The sequence below is a fragment of the Dromaius novaehollandiae genome, chromosome 1, assembly GCF_036370855.1.
Source record: "Dromaius novaehollandiae isolate bDroNov1 chromosome 1, bDroNov1.hap1, whole genome shotgun sequence".
NCBI lineage: Eukaryota > Metazoa > Chordata > Aves > Casuariiformes > Dromaiidae > Dromaius > Dromaius novaehollandiae.
Window position 1 is genome coordinate 49,015,409 of NC_088098.1, and position 22,806 is coordinate 49,038,214.

At 34.4% G+C, this 22,806-nt stretch overlaps 1 protein-coding gene across 1 annotated transcript in view; it reads right to left on the reverse strand.

The window, feature by feature from the left end:
• Nucleotides 1-22,806, reverse strand: part of ANKS1B (ankyrin repeat and sterile alpha motif domain containing 1B) — a 434,784-nt gene that overhangs the window by 295,860 nt on the left and 116,118 nt on the right. Inside the window, exon 10 of the mRNA XM_026123167.2 lies at nucleotides 10,886-11,051. Within this exon, the coding sequence (XP_025978952.1) occupies nucleotides 10,886-11,051 (166 nt within the window). The remainder of the gene's footprint in view (nucleotides 1-10,885; nucleotides 11,052-22,806) is intronic.

Sequence of the window (22,806 nt, forward strand, 5' to 3'; positions counted from 1 at the left end):
GAAGTGTCAGATTACTTCATTAGTATGGAACATTTTGTATATGGCCCATGTATATTTCATCCGTGATTCAACCCTACTTGCAAAGGATGCTGCAACAAACAGCCATTTAACGAAGAAAAAGTCAAATCCTGATAAATAATATTTGCATATTGGCTTTAAAATGCAGAGTACCTCAAAATAATTATGTTCTTTTGAATTATTGTCTTGATTTGAAAAAAATGCTTTGTCTGACAGCATGCAGTCAAGTGTATAATGAGATCATCCTAGATGGTAATCACACTAGAATGGATGAAGCTCAGTCTTGGTCAGAATGTATGCACTTTGATGAGAAACACTTCCAGCACAAGATCCCTTGCAAAATTGTCCAAAACTCCCTTGAAAGCTAACTTTTTTCAACTGTACTTTAATGAATAATAATAAAAAGTAATGAATCATCACAAAATGTTTAACATATGTCAAGCAGCAGCCTCTTTCTCTATCTTCCCAGAGAAAATGTAAGCTAGTTCTTTGGAAAGTGGAATTACTTTAACCATATAAACATGTTTATTGTAACATACCAGGCAGGTGGAGACTTGCATGCATTTTGACTATAAACTGGTTATCTGGTATCACTCATTCCCATGCGCTTTACCTTCAGAAATGACACATATTTTTAAGAATAATATTTTCTTGTTAAGGATGTTATCAAAGATATTATCCAGAGGAGAATATGAAGGGGAGCAATTATCTTAATTATATACTAAAACCCTCTTAAAAGGATGATAAGGTTGTAAAGGAAAGTACATTAAAACTGGGATATGTAAGAATTAAATTGGCTTGTGCAACCTTAATTCAGCCTCTCTGTGCATATGCATTCTGAAGAAGTCTTTAATGACATGATTGCAATACTGTTTTTCCACAAAGCTTCTGCTTCATTATTTTTACCCAAATATAGAAGAAAAACTCATATGATGATATGCTTCTGTCTGAAGAAAATGTTAAATGACAGCTACTAAGACTATAATTTTTAACCAAAGATTCATCTAATTTATATCCAAGAGCTTAAAAAGATCTGGCAAAAAGCTATCCCAACAAATGGTGCTATTTTTTAATAGGACTTGGAGTATTGATAATGTTTGAGAAGACTACAGGAAAGCTAATGAAATAATCTGAGCAGTTATACAGTTTAAGCCTGACATCAGGAATAATGGAATAGCTAATACGGATCACCATTAATAATAAATGAGAGGTGCATAATTCATGCCAATTAGCATAACTTCAGAGAAACTGGACCTGATTAATCAACCTGATTTTTAAATGAAATTTTAAGTTTGTTTAATAAAAGTAAATAGAGTTAATGTGACATTCACTTTTATAATACATTTGGGTTAATATTACATTTGGGTTATTAAAATATAGTAAGGTGGTCTGTGTTTGCATCTGATGTAACTAAAAATAATGGTAGGTCCAGATGTATGTGCATAAGAACTATCCACTGTTTTTTTCCCCTCACTTGCACTTTTCAGACTCCTAAAATGAAAAAAAAAAGTAACAGTTTTACTCATCTTTATCCTGCAAATATGATTGAGGGGGAGGTAAGATTAGGGTCAAAAAGCCTGTGTATATCTCCTTTGTCTTAGTACTCTCTGTTGAGATTTTGAAAGTGGCCAGCTAAATGGGCAAGAATCATCCAAGGAAGTATGATCAGTCAAGAAACAATGATCAGCGAATACTTCCACTGCCTGCTTCTCAGCTTGTGATACTGAAGTTATATTTTTGCTAGATAAATGCTACTTTTAGCAAAGAGCAAGAAGTGAAATGAAAGAAAAAAGTAAGATTTTTTTCTTCCAAATACAGCAAAGAATACATTTTTAAAGTAGTGTTTTGCAGTTAGAGCCCATCATTCAAGTGATGGAGAAATTGGAGGATTTCAAAAACCCAGTCTACCTGAACTACATAAGAAAGTACTTCTTTGTAGAAAGAATTTTCAGGCTGTCCCATCCACCTCCTGAAGCCTACCCCAAAGATAATGAAAATGGGTCATAGCTTTTACACGCTGTCCAAATGTGATTTTAGGGAGCTAGGTAAATAGGCAGAAATCACAGACACATACTGCACTGATCCACCGTCAGCCACTTCCAATCAGAACAGAAGTCGCCCTACAGGTATTCTCTCCTGATTTCAGCCAAAATCAGAAGAAAAGAGAAAAAATTCTCACTGATAATACCTCATTTTTTTTAGTCTTATACCAGGGGGACATATTTTTTTGATCTCAGATTCAATTTTAATTAACTAATTCTTAATTTTAATAATGATCCTTCTTTTGGAAGAAGAAATATATGGTTGAAACCTAATCCCATTAAAATCCATGGCAAAACACTTCCTGACATCAGCCTCTGAGAGGCAAATCACTTAAAGACCTTCTGGTCAAAACCAGTAGGTTAATAACACCTGGCAACAAAACAGAAATCATCATAGGACCAGAAACACAGGTGAACTACGCTCCTTTGAGCAACATATTACTGAACACTAACATAAAACATCCTAATGGTATTCTAAGAATTGTAACAATTGCTGCAGAAATACACAAAAAAGAAAACGAGTATGAAAATGTTAATATAATAAAACAGACCTCCTGAGCTGCCTACATCCTTGAGATTTGTACCTGGAGCAAACAAAAATTGATTAGTGATATTTAATTGTATTATGAGAGTAAAAGCAAATTAAGAATTCTTGTTGTTTTACATCAGTAGAAAAACCCTGAAAGACAGAAGCAAATTAGTGCTTGCCAGAAAGTGCTAAATTGCCCACTGTTTTAAGAAAAGAAGCTTGTAAGTCTGTGAAAGTCACAGTAAGATTCCACATTAATTGATTATTATTCAGTTGTATAGCTGCCTCTATTTCTTCTTTTTGTCTCATGAGTAAATACAGTACCTCCTGGAACTTGAAAAAATACACAGAAAATGTCCACAGTATTGTTCCCTTGGCCAAACATAATTAAATGGGATAATAAGCTAAAAAACTTCTCATTAACTTTGAAATAATTCCCTTGAAGTAACTGAAGATGATTTAAGATCAAGATGATAACATAGTAATTCAAATTGCATCCCTATGATGTTCTGTCTTTTGCAAACAACAGAAAAATAATCTGAGAAAGCTGAATTAGAAATAGCCAGAAAATACTTATAAATAGAAAATAAGTTGTAAATTTATAATTTACATTATAGTTATATCAGCAAAGCCTCTCCAGATATCATTTTCAGAAATCTTTTCTTTTACATTTTTAAAAGGTGCTTAAAACAAATACTATTTGAACTGAAGAAAAACAACAAAATGCATTAAAGAAGAGCTATTGTGTATTTTATTCCTTGATTAGCACTCTCTCAGCCTCTATTAAAATTCCATGTGAAATTAAAATATCATAGTTGTAAACATATGCTAGTGCATTAGATGAGGATATTTTTGATAAGCACTGTGTGCTCTATACTATGGCAGTAGGAATGACAAATATGAAATGTGTCATTGCTGAAACTCAGTCAGGAGAAGGTTAGTTTGGGTTCCAATACACTGTGTTCTGGCAAAGATTTGTATCTTGGAGCTCTGAATGTGATCTTTACATCTTTATAAAATAATCTGTTAAAACAAGTAATTTGAGAAATTCTGTACTATAGCCAAATTCTCTCCATATAGCTCAGAAACAGGTTAAAGGAAGACAAATAAAAGTAGAGAAAAAGTATGCACAGGTCTCATAACTAGGGCTGCGCTATATACTATTGGCTGCAGAATATAGTTGAAGAATCTTCAGAAAACATTTTCAATTTTCATTTTAAAGTAAATTTCACTAAGAAGCAGGTAAAAAGCCCCAGCAAAAATGAAAAATGAAAGATGTTTCAGTCAAGCTAAATATAACATTTAGCTGAAAAAAAAAAAAATCTGTTTTTTGGCTCAAGCACTTCAGGTCTTTTTATAATCATCCTTACTCTCCTCTTACATGGAAAAAGGAAAGGATATTAGGGGATGATATGTAGATATTATCATCCAGACTTCTACAGAGGCCAATGCCTGAAATGAATGCATATGGACAGAAACAAGAAAAGAACTTCAACATATTGTGATACAGAGTACACACCTTTGGAAGATCTCCATGGGACACTTTACCACCCTTTGGATTCCTCTAGCCACAGTGACCAGGCAATATGATTAGACACAGATAAGTGCACTAATAAATTTTCAGGACTATTCAGAGGCTGCCCAAAATTGCTTCTTGAAGATTTGCTGGAGAGCTCTGTCCTAGCTGAAGACAGTATGGTAGATCTCCTATGTCTTGACTTCAAAAAAGTATTTGGATTGCTGCCATATAGAAAATGTATGAGGATTAGTGAAGAAAAATAGTATAGGCAAAAAATCAGCTAAGGAGCTAATGATGCCAAAAATTAGCTAACAATGAATAGTGCTCTAAAAGGAATGGATGGAAACTGTCTTTCTGAAGGACCATTTTGGGGGTCAGCATTGTTTAATACTGGTATTACTGATCTTAGTACAAAAAATAAGAGCATGTTGATGACGTCTGTTAAACATTCCAAGTTGGGTCCCTAAGAATATAGTGCTATTTTTAGAGATAATGTCAGTAACTTGGAAGATCAGAATATAGTACAGAGCTCTCAAAAGCGCCTCAAAAAAAGCATCTCAAAAGATGTTGAAGACTAGAGTCATAGATATGATATGAAATTATTGAGTCCAAAATTGAAAGGTTATATGCTTAAAGACCATCAACTATAGTGTAGAAACTCAGAAGTGGAAAATAATTCAGAAAGATGCTTAATGTAAGAGCTGCTGCATGTAACTGTGAATTAGAATGGATTCAACTAGCACATTCCAGGAGACACTCAGGGAAGTGTTACCACAATTGCACAGGGCATTGGTGAGATTTCATCTGCAATATTAGATACAGTTTTGATCACTCATGTTCCAGAGAGATGAACAGATGCAGAGAAGGGCTACTAGAATCACCAGAGAAATAGAGAGCTTGTTTTATATGAGGAAACCTGAATATCTTGACTTGTAAAACAAAGACTGACACAGTTGCTATCTAAAAGTGCATCCAAAGATAAACAATGGAAAGGAGAAAAGCTGCTTAAGATAAAGAATAAAACCAAGACAGGAACCTATGAGTATCAGTTGGCCATGAATACATTTAAGGTGGAAATGAGAATATTCTTAATCACCAGCACAGAAATCAGTTGTTCTGAAACAGACCTCCAGTCAGCATAACAGGCACCAAAAGAGCCAGCTATTTTTAAGACAAATCTTGAGAAGTTTATTGAAGGAACTACATAAAGAAGGTTAGAGCCTAAGATTTCTCTCCCTAAGGGGATTATCCTCATCATGTCAGTGCACAGTGACATTCTTTTACTCATTCTTCTCATGGCCTATGAATCTTTGATACACTGACTATCTGTTATATATTGCAGTCACTCCGCTTGATAAGAGATTGTCTTCTCTATTACGCTCCTTTTTCTATACAGCTAAGATGATTTTTCTTGACCACTGAAAGTATTTAATCCTGAGGAGATAGACTGCAGCTCATGTGTTTAAGTGCACTATATCCTGCTATCTCTGGTTTTAAAAGTGTGTTTAAATGAAATACAGCACTTATGGTGTTCTACTAGCAATCATTCTCTTTGAAGCAATTTAGGTAAGTGGACTTCAAAAAGGTCAATGCATGACCCTTTAGATCAATTATAGTTTCAAAATGACAAAGCATGGGTGATTAAGGCTAGCCTCTATAATTTCTGTTCCATAAGACAGATCAAATGGCATGCAAGCAGTTTTGTATGTCTGGCAATGTGATGCTCCTTTCTTATAACCACTTTGCACTGGTTTGCTTATAGCTAGAAAATAACTGCAAAAAATGAAGCTATAAATTTATTACTCAAGAAAAGATATGGTTCTTATCCTAGTCTCAATCTGGAGAATTGTAATGTTCAAATATTCAGGATAGATGTTATGAAGATTTGTTGTTGATGACAATCACAGAACTGACCAATGGCACTTCATTTATCAAGGCAAGGTTTAGTGAATGATTTTGGCAACTATGTAGAAGATAACATTGTTATCAAAGTTAAAGTATGTATCACTGCTGGCTGTTTTCTAAGTTTAGGATTCTAAACAGCTGTCTCCTAGATATCCGTATGAGATTGTTAACGCAGTGCAAGCACAGGAATTTTATTTATTTTTTATATATATATTTTTATATATATAAATATTTGTATATATTTATTTATATTTATATATTTATCAAAATAGAGCAGAGGCAAGTAGAAACACTGGTTTCAACAATTTTAGGTACATTTTCACAGGATATCAGACTGAGAAAGCAAAAACTAATGCTGCAGTAGATAGGCAAGCCTGGGGACTTTATATATATATATGATAATAATCCAGTGACCGGCATTTTTTGTTAGCTTCCCTGCTAAGATTATGAGGCAATAAAAAATTAGAAAAAGGTGTTATTCATTATAGATGTTTTACTATCTTGCATGCATGGTTCTCTTTACAAGTTACTGACATTTAAGTCCAAGTAGATAACCAGAAGAGCTGCAAGGTGTCTCCTCCTTATGTTTCAGCCTCTTGCCTTGATGTTTCAACCTCTTGCTACCTGCCTGCTGCAGGCTGGTAGCAACACATCTCATGCTAAGAGCTCAGCACAAGCTAAGCATCTAAGTATTTACCCTGTTTCTCAAGTGGTTTTTCCAGCCTTTCTGCAGCTGGACTGGTTCCAGAGTTGAAGATGGCCCACTAAGGTCTGCTTGACCTGCAGCCAGTGTATGGTAACATAACTGAAAAAATGGGTCCTTGAACTAGAACTCCCTTGTCCAAGGAGATTTTCATGCAGTATGCAGGCAGTAATGTTTCTTCCCATTATTGAGATGCTGTATTAACACCTTCTCTAATCTGGGCAGCCAGCCCAAATTAGGATTTTTTTTTCAAGTTATTCACAGAAAATACAGAGTTTGAAAAGTTCTCTGTGTCTCCTAATGATAATGAGAACATAAAAACCTTTCAAGTAGTAATTGGCATCAATCATTATTAACAATTTAGCACAGAGACTGCCACCCAGTCCCACCCTTAGGGACTTTCTGCAGTAGAAACTATAGAGGCAGACTGAAAGTGATATGATCTCTCTGTCAAATATGGACACACACTGAACTCCAGCCAAAAAAATATATTTCTAAGATTTCTGTAATGTAGGCCACATGACATTCTGTATTTCTGCTAAATAAAATGGGTATGACATCAGGAGGTGGAAGAAGGGAATACGTACAAAATACCCAAGATGCCAAGGATGTAAAATGATAAGTCTAGAAGAGTCTTCAACAGCACAGGTCCAAAAGCAATCTAACTACACAAGCATGGTGCTGCACACAAACTACCACTCCAGTATTCTAGACACCACATATCCGATCAAAACCATGCAAACTTCATGAAGATACTTGACAGTGCCTACTTTAGCATTACAATTATTCAGTGCTTTGAGCTTCAGACATTTATTAAAATGTTACACCTTTCCCAGGCTAATGGATTTGTTTCTAATAGTTCAAAAAGCTTAACGCCTTATGAACTACTATAATTTTATGGCTATTTTTCAAGATTAAATATGTTGCTTTTTTTTTTTTTTTTTAATGGAAGGGCAGTTGGAAAATTAAAATGAGCAATAGAAATGTTGACTTTCAGGAAGGCAGATACTGCTCTAGAATACCCTAACAGAAAGATTAGTATGATTGATTTATGATTTTGTACAAAAGAAAGCATCTTAAAAATCAATTTCTATTTTATTTAGCAGAAAAATTGTCTGAAACAGTGCAGACTTCTCAAAACATTGTTTAATGCCTTTTCTCCCAAAAAAGATTTCAGAATTTTTTAAATTATATTTGAGCAGAATATTTTTTTAATCTTATGTTAGTAAGTATTTCAGAATATCTCTATCAAGTGTTAACTGTTAGCTTAAAGATAGAGATACTGTGGAAGAGAGATGCCAACACACTCTGCCAACACTGTCCCATCAATTTATTGCAGAAACAAAGAACAGCTCAACTCAAACTCAGACACACATGCAATCTTTTTACTCTTAGATCAGTCCTAATGAGAAGCAATTGTTTTAGCTGCCAGCATAAACCAATAATGTAGGTCTGCATCTTCCTATATAAACCTAATTTCTTGCAAACAGTCAGACATAAAACTTGCACAACATAAAGGCTTTCAGAGGCGGAGGTAACAGAAACTTTATGACTATTTTTATTTCCTTCCTGCTCAGCTTTTCTCCCCTATATCTAACCATCATTTACCATTTGTTGCATGTTCTCATGCTCTGCTCTTCCCTACTGTTTCAGGAATAAGCTTCAGGGAATTGAAAATAATAGGGAAAACTACAAAGCAGTCTTGTCTTTTTTTTCCTCTCTCAGTAGATCAAAGAATGACTATTCCCAGCAAACAGTTAGGAGCTTACTGGCAGGGCCAATGAATAATTATAATAATAATTATAATGTGCAGCTGTACAGCTTGAAAGGACCAGTCAGAGTGACCTTTCCTCTCAATATAGGAAAGGAGAATTTTCAATCACTGAGTGCAGTCAGTCTCACTTCCATTAGGCAAGAGGTAGTAATGCTCCAGACAGTGGGGAGAGTTTACCAGTGTCCTGCCATCTAGGGAAAGGAGGCTGACAGATGGAATTTTATGTTCAAAGTGCTGCCCTGTGCTCTGAAATGAACTCTACATGTAACATAGCACAGCAATTTGAAACAGAGTATTCCCAACGTTAGCAGCTCTCAGTGACTTAAGAACAGGGAAATTCAGGAGAAAAGGAATGCAAATTAGATACTTGTTTTAAATGAATGATATCTGTAGCCATATATAGCTCATTCATGCAATAAATGTGTATTAACATTCCCATACAATTATGCATACTATTAAGGAACTTATTACTCTCACTGACACAGTTGATTTTATTTGGGTCATTTTTAGTGTAAGATAATAGTCAACATAATTACAGATATGACTTACGAGCCATGCCAGTTATCTAATTACTGTATTTACAGCTTAAAATAAAACCACATTTTCGAATCTGCTCAACCACCCAGCCAAATGTTCTCCAATAAAATTTCATGGAAAAGATCATAGCGGTATATGGAATCTGAGGAAATGAAAAGAGAAGAACTACAATACTGTCCACTTCTTGCTCAGTATTGTGAACTTCCTGATCTTGTCAGATGTTAAAAAGATGATGGATAGCCTCATGAATGTCCTACCCTGCAACTACATTAATTATTCTCTGGGCCTTAGACAGACTCCATATTTAACCATACACAAGATAGATAGATTTTCAGATTAAGACCAAAAAAACATCCTTTTTAGGATCTGTTTCCATACTGAACATACATACAATGCTTATGAAATATCCCTACCTTCAGCAGAAAGCAGGTTCCCAAAGCTTGATATTTCAACTGGTGAAAAGTCTACCAACCATTTTCAATACTAATTACAATGGAAATCTTTATAGTTGAGCCCCATTACTATAGAGGCAGATAATGAACTTCCTCAACCAATTTATTGAGTAGGGGCTTGGCAATCTTCCCATAGTAATAAATGTTTATGGTGATTAATCAAGCAGACGTCTGAAAAACAGGGATAATTTGGCATTTTCTTTCTTTCCTGAATGACAAACCATAAAATTGTTCAGCACTGAACAGTCTACTAATTTTCTTAGATTGTCAGAGTCAATTATCAACAAAGTAGAGCTTCAGCTACATGCGTAGGGTCAGATTTTGGCCCACTCTATACAACTACGTTATAAAGATGCTTTCCTTTTTTATGCCATCTAATTGATTGCTGTTCATAACACAGCTTCCCTCAAGCCTTCTCTTGCACCACTGTTTTGGAGAAGCAGAAATTATCCACTCAGCACTTTTATACTGTGCCTGATACAGCTCTGGCACAGTTTGTTCCAATTCTCGTGTATCTGTGAAATCAAGAAAGTGCTTCCCCTTGCACAGAATAGATGGCTCACATGATGTTAGTCAATAATCACCTGTCGTTCTTGTATACTTCCCAAATTATGATTCATAATCAAGATAATACCAGTTGAAAAGTCAATGGCCCATTTCAAGTAGTTGTGTGCTGCTGAGAATTCTCATTTGTCAAAGCAGTCTCTCATTTCAATTAATTATAGTGAAATTATTATTTTCTTAAATTATTTTACCAGGTGATGACTAAGGAAGAGTTCAAACAAAGGTAATGGAGGAACGCATGTAATTTTGGAGGATGTAAATAGGGTCCTTGTAGATATTATCATTCACATCACTCAGCATAATTCTATAGTCTTGTAACTACTGTAACTCATTGCTCTTCAAAGCTGCACAATACAAAATAGCCGTCTGCCAAATTGAAAAGATCTTTCTGTGTCATTTAATATTTCTATCAGTTTTCATTCACTATTTCATTTTCTAAACGGGAGCTGATCTTCCTTTATATAATATGGAAAATCAGAATAATTTTAAATTTTGTATTAGTTCTATATTTTTGGTGCTAAGTACTTCTTTAAAAAACAGAAACAGGATGATAAATAGATGATTGCAAAAGGCTGTATTTAAAGAAGTTGATTTCTAGTTTTGATTTGTCACAATCTTCCTACATGTATCTAGGAAATTGTTTAAACCTCCATTTTATCTTCCCTTCTATAGCATTCTGGTATTAATTTATCTTATGGCAGGTTACTAAAGGCTGTAATTGTGCTGAGATAAGTAGACAAAGTACTGTATACTCAAAAATATCATAAGTAGGTGAAATTCTATACCAACCATAATATTACACTTACACCAAAGATTATGTAAAGGAATATTTGGTGATTTACCTTGTCTTGAGGAAGGTACTCTTGCTATCTCTAGGGAACAAGGTTTTTTGGTCACTGCTGTGTCTACTGAATCACAAAGACTGTTGATGTTTTCTGAAGGAACTGCATCCAGAGGAACAGAGGGTATTGCTTCCAATGCATAAACTCTCTTCTTTGAATAAGATTCCTAAAAAGCAAAAATGCAACTAGGTAAAAGACATACTTGCTGGACAAAAACACAAGAAAAGAACCAGGTTCAGTAACTATGGCTAACAGGGTTTAAAATTCAGCAAGTTAAATATATCGCATTCTGCTGAAATGCAAGTTGTAATTAACTGGAAGGATTACTTGCATGCTGTAACAAAGAGAAAACCTTTTTTGGTTTTTAAAAAATGTGCTGTAATATAGTATTGTATAGTCACAGGGATTTATTTATCCATCAAACTTAGCATTTAGAAGATGCTCCAACATAAATGTTCTTGCCATACCTGCTTTGGTAGGTTCTCATTCAGAGGGTCTCTCTTATTCAAATTTTTTCATTATATCTCATGAAAGACACAATTACATTTACCATGGCAATTACTTTGCCTTTGGGAATGATTTTACAATATTTTTGTATTATAAATAAGAAGGCTAAAGATCTATCCTGTATATTCTGAAGTCAAAACTCCAAGATGTCACTGGGGATTAATGTCTCCTGTATATTCTAAATGAACAGCAATACTGGCATGAGGTCCCATAACAGCGATCCACACAATGAATTTCTGTCATTAGCACATGTGGAGAAAAAGGAAGTAGCCAGAAGTTTTGCTGATACACTAAACTGTTCAATCAAGCAAACCATGTCTACTTCGGAACATGAATAAGCAGATACCATACCATTTCACTGGAGTTTCTCGATCTTTGTGATTTTTATCCCAGCAGAAAGCAATTGCATGGACAAAGACTTTATTCCCACATCTTTCTTACATCAGACATATGGATGCATGGGAAAGTCAAGCACTATACATAAATCAAATATGATATAGTGAGATGCAAAGAGCTAGAAAGCTCCTTGACGTTACTCAGAAAATGACTGACGAATGTAATGCCCAGAACAGGATGTGAAATAACAATTTCTTTTTCAACAAGGAAAATTCATATTGCCCAAGGTAGACTATGACTGTAAATAACAGGCCCTTTTTCTACTGTAAATGATTTATACTGTCAGTGGATTTCTATACTACCGAAACTTTTGCAGTTTTCCTATCATGACCTGATTTTCCTGAAAGTTTGAAATCTGGTAATAATTCAAGGTCTCTGGAAGGAAAGGATCAAGATGGCAGCAACAGGAACTTCAAAATTCTGCTTGGTGACTTCAGTAGAACCAAATTTCAATCTACTCTTAGGTTAGCCTGCCATTACTTGAAAATGAATACTGGAAACAGTTAACAGGCAAAAAAATCATATTAGTAGAAAGCAAACAGAATATTAACCAGCATTTGTAACAAAAAATAAGTTTATGCTAGAAAACAATGCAAGACCAGTGGTCAGTGTTCAAAAAAACCGGCCTAAGAAGAACCTGGTTTTGTCTTTTCCTCTTTGACCCTTTTTCTGTGTATGTTTAGTTAGAGTATGAGCTCTCTGCATTAGCAATCTTACTGATATATATAAATAATAACTAGCTTAAGCTAGAGAACTCTAAATACACAAAAAGGAATTAGACAAAGTTCATCAGTAGGCCAACTGCAACTTCCAAAAAGTAAGTACAATTTTATTACCAGAATAAATGTGCATGGAGTTGAAACCTTAGATTTAACTCACAGAAGACTTTAAAAACTTTGTAATTTATAAATAACAGAAGCACTAACACCACATTATAAAATATTTCTGCCTTTTTATCATAATAAATATAAAAAATGTTTCTCATTAGACTGCACTAGGTAGCTGTGGAGTGTGGAGGCACTGAAGTGGCTGAAGTACAATTGCAAGACAAGAGAAGGATTCCTTTCTACCTTAAAAAAAAAGGCATTGCTATTCCGTTCACTTCAGACTGCTGCATAATGACTAAGGCAAAAGACTTATGTAACAAGGCAATGATTACAACAGCAAAATTCAGTCTAAACGTTGCATGTAAGTTTCTGTAAGAATAAGGCAAACTGCAGTAATCCTAGTAATAGTAAATCCATCTAGAGAAGCATACAAAGAAATGCTGCAGCTTAAAACTGTCACTGGAGGCTGAGGTGAAACCGTGCTCAACTTCTGAATTCAGCTACATTAAAAATGGATATTAAAACATACGAATAGAAACACTGGATGAGACTTAATGTCTCTCTCCCAACGTTGTCTCCAGAGGCAGCCAACAATGCTTGCCCAGAGAACAGCGCAAGACCAGCATAAGCATGTAGTGATATTTCTCTAGCCTACAACCCGTTGCAGGCCAGGCACTTCATGACCAAAAGGTTCTAGCTTTGTTTTTCATGTCCACCAATCGAACTTTCTAAAATTAACTTGCCTAGTTGCCTTTGGACCACATGTAAGCTTTTATAGATTGCATGCACCCCATTTTGTTTTAAACCTGACTTATCCCATTTGATGTCCTCTAGTTCTTGTAGTTTAGGAGACCATGAATGCTGGTTCCTTATTTATCCTCCCTGTTTCACTCATGATTTTACAGATATCCATCACACTATCCTTTGTCCTCTTCTTTAGGAAATGAAAAATTCTAGTCTATTCACATAGCTGTTCCAGGCTGTTGACCATTCCTGTCACCCCTCACTCTCTCAACCTTCAGTGATGTGACAGGGGGATCAGATTTTCACATTGCATTCATTATGTGGGCTCACCAACTATTTATACAGTGACATAAAGATGTTCGCTCTTTTGTACTCTATTCCTTTCCTAATTACTCCTAACATCTAATTTGCTTTTCTGACTGTTATTCAACATTGTGTAATTAATGTTGCAAGAATATAAATGTCAGGCAAGAATAAATAAAAATGATGGGGTTACTGGGAAAATGGTTGGAATGTACTTCTCTGACAAGTAAATCCTCTCCCTAAGAAAGCAAATATGATACCAGTATGCCAAGCAAAAGTTAAATAAGTTAGAGTCAAAAAGAACTGTTAATACTGAAGAATGTCTGAAATTCTATCAGCTGAACGATTAAGTGAAGAAGTTAAGCCTTAATTAAAAAATGCATATGTATCAAAAAAGACAAATTAAAAAGCTCATTGGTGAAAGAAGGCAATATAAAGATTTCTGGTTGTTATAATGTGTTCTCCATTTTGCAGGCGCTGAGCATATTCTAGAAATTTTTTAAATCTAAACAGTTCAAACAACTAGAGTTAGACATTGGCAGATCACACAAAATTGGCTTCAAGTATCAGGCATCAAGCAACATAATTCTGTTTTTTTCTAACATTAAAAGCTCTTCAGCAATCTCTTCAATAATATCAGTTCTGTTGTCTCACCTCACCCACTGCAGTGTGCAATAACTCTACAGTAATCCTGCATATATCCTAGATATATTCTTCTGCATAATAAATCCTTTTAAAGAAATATACCTGCATTATTGCAGAGCAATCTTTATTCCTGACATCAAAATAGTCTGAGTGTAGTTTTAAACAATTAGAAATGATTCCATCTTGAATTTCTATAAACTATTCCAACAACCTAAAGCTGATGTACATAACTGGCCACCTACTATCAAGTCAGAATTTGTTCTTATTTGCAATTAGAACTTCTGAAAAGTAATGTGCTGGGCTGGCAGTATATTAAAATGAGTATTTTAGTGGAGAGTATAAAAATATATACACAGTAGATGTGAAAGAGAGGGAAAGTGAGAGAGAGTGAGTGAGTTACTGGGAAAATACTGGAGAACAGTTGCCCATACTGATAAGATATAAATGACACTTTTGCCTTCTAGATAAGAAGCAGTAATGTGAGGCTTAGGTTGCTGCAAAGATGCCAGGGACATATTGTGCCCATTACTGAGAGGTCTCCAGCTAACTGGACCTCTTCTGAGCACATATTTGATTGTTTAATACTTATCATAGGTAATCCAAAACCAGAAAAGGAAGAAAAAGAGATTTGTCTGCTGACCAATGGGAGAGAGTTTGCTTCTAAAAAGTCTTAATGGCAACTGTAAAAGGTAAAACACAAGTCTGAAAAAAGTATTCCATAACATGAGTAAACCTTCAAAAACTGCATGTTTTTAAATTAAACCTTTTTTCCATGTTTCTGCCAAGCTTTAGCCTTCTGGATGCTCTTGCATCCCGTGTAAGAATCAGTCTGACTAATGTATGCTCAAGGTCTGAGAGCAGCATATATACACTACAGTTTGTACAACCTAAAAAAGATAGAGACTCAGTAAGCATCTAATCTGAACTGACATTCTGACAAGAAGAAAGAATTTTTATTTAACTGAAAACATGCATCTCCTATCCTACAAAAATCAAGTCAGTTGAAGTTTCATTCATCCTCTGGAACATGGAAAAACACAACAGAGACAAATATGACTGCCAGATGAGCAATGATAGAAAATCTGCTCTTTAGGAATGTGCTATTATGTCTAATTCACCATTTCTCCATAGTGATAATTCACATGGGTCTCTTGTCTGTCACCAGGTAATTATGAATTTAATTACAACTTACAGAGTCTTCTTGATCTCCTGGAATCTAGACTATCCACATTTGAAAGCCATGCTGTTTCCTGCCATTTGGAAACTCACTAGATCCATATTTGCATAAGTCTCTCTTTTGATTTATGACCTCATTGTCATTAAACACTAACTGTCATTACAATTTACGTAAAATCTAATAAGAATCACAAAGGTGAAGTAGTTATTTTAGCCTTAAGGCACTTCTCTAGAAAATATGGAGAGCACAAATGTCCCTAAGCATATTTATACTTGAAAATCCCACTGATTTCAGAACAGGGTGTACTTCATTCATTTTTGTCTACCTGCTAAAATTTTTACAGTGAGCGACAGTGAAATTTATCATATTAACTTTCATTGGAAATAAACTTTCTGTCAAACACACAAAAATCTAGCTAATACTTTGGATGGCACTGCCACTAGAAATGAGAAGCAGAGCAGTGTGATACTAACAATCAGAATCTCTTCCTTTTAAACACAGGAAATATGTACAGTGAAATGTGTTTCAACAGTTAAGGAAATAACTAAGAAAGGGCCTACCCACATTTCTCTGAGACTGTTGATACAAAATTAGCTACTCCTGACATTTGGGAGAATTAATTTTTTTCTGTGAGTACCTGATAGAATCCCACTTGTTAGGCTTTAGCTTGGAAATTAAAGAATTTACAGGGAATAAAATTAAATTCAAGCAATAACCTCCTGCTGTGGTTCACCGCTGGTAAGGACATCGCATATCTGATAGGGACTGGACTAGAAAGAGAATGATTGGTGACCAGTTTTAATGGTCTTAAATTATATTGTCAGATAATTCAGACTTCTAAAGAAAACTTTATGGCTGTAACTATTCATTAGCTGCAAACATATAAGAATGACAAGTGGGACACCCAGGTTTTTCTTTTTTTTCTGGATAGGAACTCTCAAAGGAGAAATATTCTATTAAAGGTACAAAGGAAAAGCCCAATGTACCTGTCATCTTTAGAAAATTTCCTTTCTATTAAAACAGATAAGGAAGAACTGCCAGTAAACCTTTTTTTAAAATTCCGACATACACCTTGAGATCCTCTGGCTTTTGGTATATGCTCCCTTGGCTTGCTATATGCCAGAAAATTGGCATGAAGAATCCTAGTGCTTGTGCTTTCAGAACGGTCAGTAGTCTAAAGTCTGCTAAGCCATTCTTTAGAAAGAGTGTACTATGGTACATCTATTAATAAAACTTTAGAGAGTTATTGATCCTTAATGCACTATCAACCCAAAGCTGATGATTACCATCTCATCTGAGAGTGAGCAATGAACTATTGCATTCATCCTATTTAAATGTTTGTATCAAATGTTTGTTAATGTTTGTAAACAGATTGATGTATAGCATTGCTTGACTGTATGTATAGCATAATGTATATGTATGACATGATGTATAGCATGACTGACATTGCTTTCCCATGCAAATGTTCATGACAAGTCCCCAAAGGCAGTTGAGAGATGGCCATCTGAAAGCTGATATCACAGTAATCAAGAAAGGAAGAAGTTCTGGCCAGTGACTGAAGGTAATCAGCATAGATTTTTAGCATGCAGTAAGGTGATGGAAAGAATGCCTCAACCTGAAGAATACTGTGTGAGTTTGTCGCAACAATGTACGGAGAAAAAACAATTGAAAATATTTCCTATTTAATCATAACAGAAAATCACAATCAGATGGTGAAGTATTTATTTTGACTTCCTCTCCATTCAAAGAAAAGTGGTAATATTACTGTAATTTTATGGCTCGTAAAAACACTTCTTATCTATTGCTAATAATTTTACAAAAGTCATTTTTACAGTATCATGTAATTAGAATCATTTTTCATGAGTCAAACTATGATAAATGTTCATTGTTATGACAGCTAGAAACACTTGAATATGTAATTTGTCACAGAACAGATAATAAGGTTGACTTCATGATATATTACAGAATTTAGAAAATCCCCAATAATCTCATTTAAGGGTAATTATATTGGAGAATTTACTCTGGTCTGCACAAAGTATTTATAATAGAGATTTAAAAAGTGCATTCCTTTTTACCCTCTCACAAAGCATCTGAAACAGTGGGTTTGTTGTTGCAGCAATAATACATGTCCAAAGTTACCTGAAATAATTCTCTCTTTCCAGCACCTGAAACAGGCTTTGTGATTACAATTCAGTAAGTCATCCATAGAGCTGGGAAAAATATTCATAAAAAAAAATTTGGACATTTGTTGTCTTGTATTTTTATACTGTTAGAAATTTAGCATTCAGATGACATATGAATAAATCTTTAGAAACCATTTTAGAAAGTTAGATCTGCTTTTTCAAACTTCACCTTTGGGAAAAACTAAGCATTATCTATATGGTGCCCCAAATGTAGCTAATATGGCCTGAATTACAAGTGTCTGAAAATACAGGTAAATTGCGAGCATAAGGAGTGCAGTGTTAACCTCCATAGCAGAAGCATTACACTGTATTTTATGCAGATTTTTCATAATTCTATCTGGCATATATTTAGAATTTCAAATAAAGTTAGATTGTTGTTGGCATGTTACATGCTTTCTATGCATACAACATTCAGGCCATGAAAAAGAGCAGATGCTTCTTCTAATAAATAAGTCACTATGACAAAGCACGTACTGTAAGACTAAAAATCTAGTTTATGCAAATGCTAATGGCTGTCTGTGGCAATGTAGCAAAATGCAGTAACTGGTTTAATAAATGATTCTTAGTTTAGCTGAACAAAATGCAATTACAACCTCAAAAGTAATTTCCAGGCTAAATATCCTTCCATTTTTCCTGCTGTTTTCATAAACAATGCTAAACAAAAAGAAAATCTTGCTTGAATATCAAGCTATAGGAAAATGCCTATTTAAAATAAAAGCTATTACATTAAAAAGATAAAATGAACTGAAATCTCAGCTCCATGGAAACAAAATTTTTTTAGCAAATCGCTTATGCTCTTATGCTTCAATTTTTAAATCATACACACACACACACACACACACACACACACACACAAAGAAGATAGCTCAATATACAGGGCAAATTTCAGTAAGTTAAAAAAGATTCAGGATGAAAAAGGTTAGGATATATATACATTACGACTTAGTAAGAATACAAACACTAATTTAATCTCTGTATATGAAAGTATTTAGATATCATTTCATAGCTAGAATAGGACATTTCATATATGAAGGACAGGCCCTTATAGACATAATATTTTCATGCACCACTTTTTCCAGTAAGAAATACAATAACTGAATGGAAAGCAAGAAAAGCAGAAAATGACTCAGAAGGTGAAAGAAGAGGGCCAGAAGAGTTTCACAGTTTCAAGGGCGCAAGTTTCAAAGTTCAAAGCACACAGAATGATGAGAGGAAGGCTCTTCATATCTGTTTTCTGCCAGGAAAAAAAATACACTGCTTTCCACTTTCTGAGAGACTGCTATACACATGTGTAGTTTTGTCAGGCTCTGAACCTCATTTGGCAACAGTCCAAAGGTTTGAAGGTGGTTATGAAGGGACACTTTATACAATATCAGTTCGTTACATAATCAGACCTCTTCATTAAGAAAAAGAGGCTTTTCTTATTTGGAAGAAAAGGATCACAACATGTTTATGGAAGAAGTGGTAGAGTTACACAGATCCAGATAGTACTTGACTAACAACTTACAGAATCAATTATTTTGAGTGCCATAGAAAATACAAAAATCATTTTTTCCTAAGCCAAGAAAATAAATATTTTACATTTGGGTTAATGTTTTTTAATGTGCCTGAAAGGAGGTGTGAAATATGCAAAGAAAGAGTGAATGAGAAGTTTTGAATCTAGATCAACAGGCAGTGAACAATTCATGTTTCTATTTCCCCAGCTCCTACTCTACTATAACTTTTCTAAGGCTTGCCAATCTTATGTTTCCAGTAGAAGCAGCAAACATGAAGCAAAAGTGATCTCTGAAATTGTAATGGCCAACACCATCGGAAGAGTTAGACACTGAGAAACCCTGAAGTGGATTCATTAGTTACTGGACAAGAAATGTAGCAAAGTATTATGAATTATTTATTATAATTAATATTGACAGGCACAATAACTGATAGGAATTAAGCTTTAAGTTCTGAGAATCAGCTTCGTATTGTGCCTGTAAATGGAGAGTACATGGGTTCCTATGCGGGAGACAGAGGCATTTTAGCACACAGATGAAGTATTTTGCATCTGGATCTATCTAGGTATTCAATATTAACACAAAGCAGAAAAGAATCATAAAGCTGTAAACTGTCTTGACCAGAGGGTAGATGACATCAGTAAAAAGACATTATGGAAGACATTTTCTTTGAAGGACTCCCAGCTTTGCCACCTAAGTTTATTAATCTGTCATTTGTTACTAACAATCTGTGCGTTTATTTTTTAGAAAATATTCTACATCTGCCTGTGCAGCTTGTTCAAGTCTGAATACTTCTACAAATTTTTACTGTTAGAAACTGATGACCTGATGACATAGAAAATGAATTTAATAAAAGCTACAAATAAATATCTTTTATTTTAGGAAAGGGAATTTCCCATTTCTAAAAGTTTTCCAGTTTGATATGAAGAAATATAAATTTAATTGTTTAGTACAAAAGTTGTTACTGCAATAGTGTAAGCCAAGGCTCTCTTAACAGAAACTCCTCCTACACGTGTTCCCACACTAAAACAGAAAGAAAGAACAAGAAAATGTTCCAGAATGGTGACTTTTTTCAAATATTAAAATTATTGAAAGTCAAATTATCAAAAATGAACATCTTTGTTATGAATAATACCTTTATCCACTACATAGCTGAAAAGAAAATAAGATGCAAAATCAATGACAGAAGAATATACTTACATTGTTATTTAAAGCTCCCAGCATGCGTGAAAAGTTTGGCACGCACTTCCTAATTACAGACAAATAATCTTTAAGTATCTGCACTAAGCATAATATTTTTAGTGCATATTTATGACAGTAGTTGTTGAATTAACCTGGCAGTAAGCGATAATCAAAAGGAAACCAATTTCATATTAAAAGTTTTTACAGGATTTAAAATTTGTCAAATAAATTAGAAAAATGTACCGTTACAACAGACAAACATGCACAAATTCTAATACAGTGTTATACCATATCTTCTATTTTCTCAAAGAACCAAATAATTTCCTATTCAGAACCATAGCTCTGAATGGAACCCTATGAACTCCAAATTTTCCTGCCCAAAAATTTGCCCAAAATGCTAACACTTATAACAAGGCTATGTAGGTTTATGGATACAAGTTCTACAATCCAGTACTATCTTATGGTACTGCCTACATACTCAGAGATTTTATGAGGATTGACTTGGCTATGTTGAACTCAATTAGCTAAGACTAAAATGTAAGGAAAATACATCAGCATAGTTACCTAATTCACTACTCAACACTGAAGTGGAAACATTCAGCTAATAAACATTCCCTACCATACCAAACTACTTCCTTCTGGCTCTCTAAATAAGGAGTCCCACTGTTTTGTATTTAAGTTCTGTTTAAATAAGCTTTAATTGTTACCAGAATGATTTCTATGGTGTGGTAATGTACTTATTTATTGCAAATACTCATCATTATTTTTTCCACCATGGAATCTGAAAATGTGGAGATGACATGATGACAAATGAAGTGAATGAGGATTATAAGGGAACTGATGGTCACATTTTTAATGCAATTTGAAGTTAAATTGGTAGGTAACTTTGTATAGGCTCACTGCAGAATTCTAGTTTCAAAACAGCCACCATAGTATTTATCAGAATCCAGGAATCTTGCCCCAGATCTTCCTTTACATGTGAACAAATTACTGTGTCAGTGTTTCACACAAACAAAATGTTAAAAAGTACCCAAAACTAAGTGTCTTGTGACTCTATTGCTTTTTGGTTCTGATTCAACGAAGCTAATTTCTTATTTCAACTTATGAATAATTTTAATGACTTCAAAAAAGCAAGGTAAATGCTTAGAGTTAGCATACAGTCAACTAATTTTCAAAATAAAGACCCTTTAATAATTTCATGATGAGAACACAGAATTGTCCAGAAGAAGAAATTTATAATTCAGAAAGCCTGCATGTAATGTGGAACCACCTAAAGCCAGACGAAAGGAAACATTTGCCTGTGGATCTCTCTTTCTGAGTCTTAAACACCTGAATCAGATTGAAAATGATGGGATTCTAGCCACTTACACCGTGGAGTGTCTAGAGTCCTTCTTTGGTCATAGACTCCTGAATGAGAAAAATTTGTCCTTATCAGGAAGATTTAAGATAGCTATTTTTAAGAGGCAGCTCATGCACATTAACCCATTATTTTGTTAAAAAAAAAAAAAGGAAGAAAAAAAAAAAGAAAAAAGAAAAGAAAAAGGTATACTGAATCAGCCCACTTTGGAAGTGGGCAAAAGGAGCACAGGAAGGCGTTCTGCTTTGTCAGTTGTGTGTCATCTGTAGTGGCACTCATTTTCTAATTTATACAAACATTTGGCCCTAAGGCTGGGCACAAAGTCAAACACACCCTTCTGCTTGAAGTCTCATATTGGCTGGCTTCCAGTGGCTTCCTGTTCAACATAAAAGAGCAATCAATTGTACATCTTCAGAGATGTCTACATGTTCCCATCGACACAGGGAGCAAAAGCACTCAGGTGGGTTTCTGAAAGAATTTTCTGCTGTCAGTATTTATTCATCACAATGGAAAAGCAATAACTATATGAAACCAACCAAAATTAGGCAGAATTCAGGCATCTCTGCACATATAATTGGATTATGACAGTTTATTCAAAATGATTTATGTGTATACAGAACTTAAACTTAAGTATCTGCCAAACATTAAAGCTGACTAGGGAGGAAGCTGGTGGGCTGTAGGTAGTTAGAGGATTAGGCAGTCTAAAACAGTATATGAGATTTATGGACCTAATTTTTGCTAAATTCTGAATTAGGTAGGATTAAATGGGACTTAATCTTGTTGAAAGATTTTATTTCCTCTTTTCTTTTTCACAGGATAAAATGTGAAGAATGAAAAATTAGGATGTTATAAAATTACAGTCACCCTCTGAAATAACACAGAGTCACTTTATTGCTATCAATTTATTAATTTACCTCAGTCTATTCACACTTATATCCTTTATGTTGAAAAATCCTGCAAAATGCCTGGTGAGTTGTTCAGGTTATAGGAAGACACATTTATAACACGTTTTTAAAAAAAGTTATCTCCCCTTTTTTTCCTGAAGTAACACAACAACTATTCTCTAGAATATTTCTATTATTTCTATTTATTATTTTAAGATTTTAT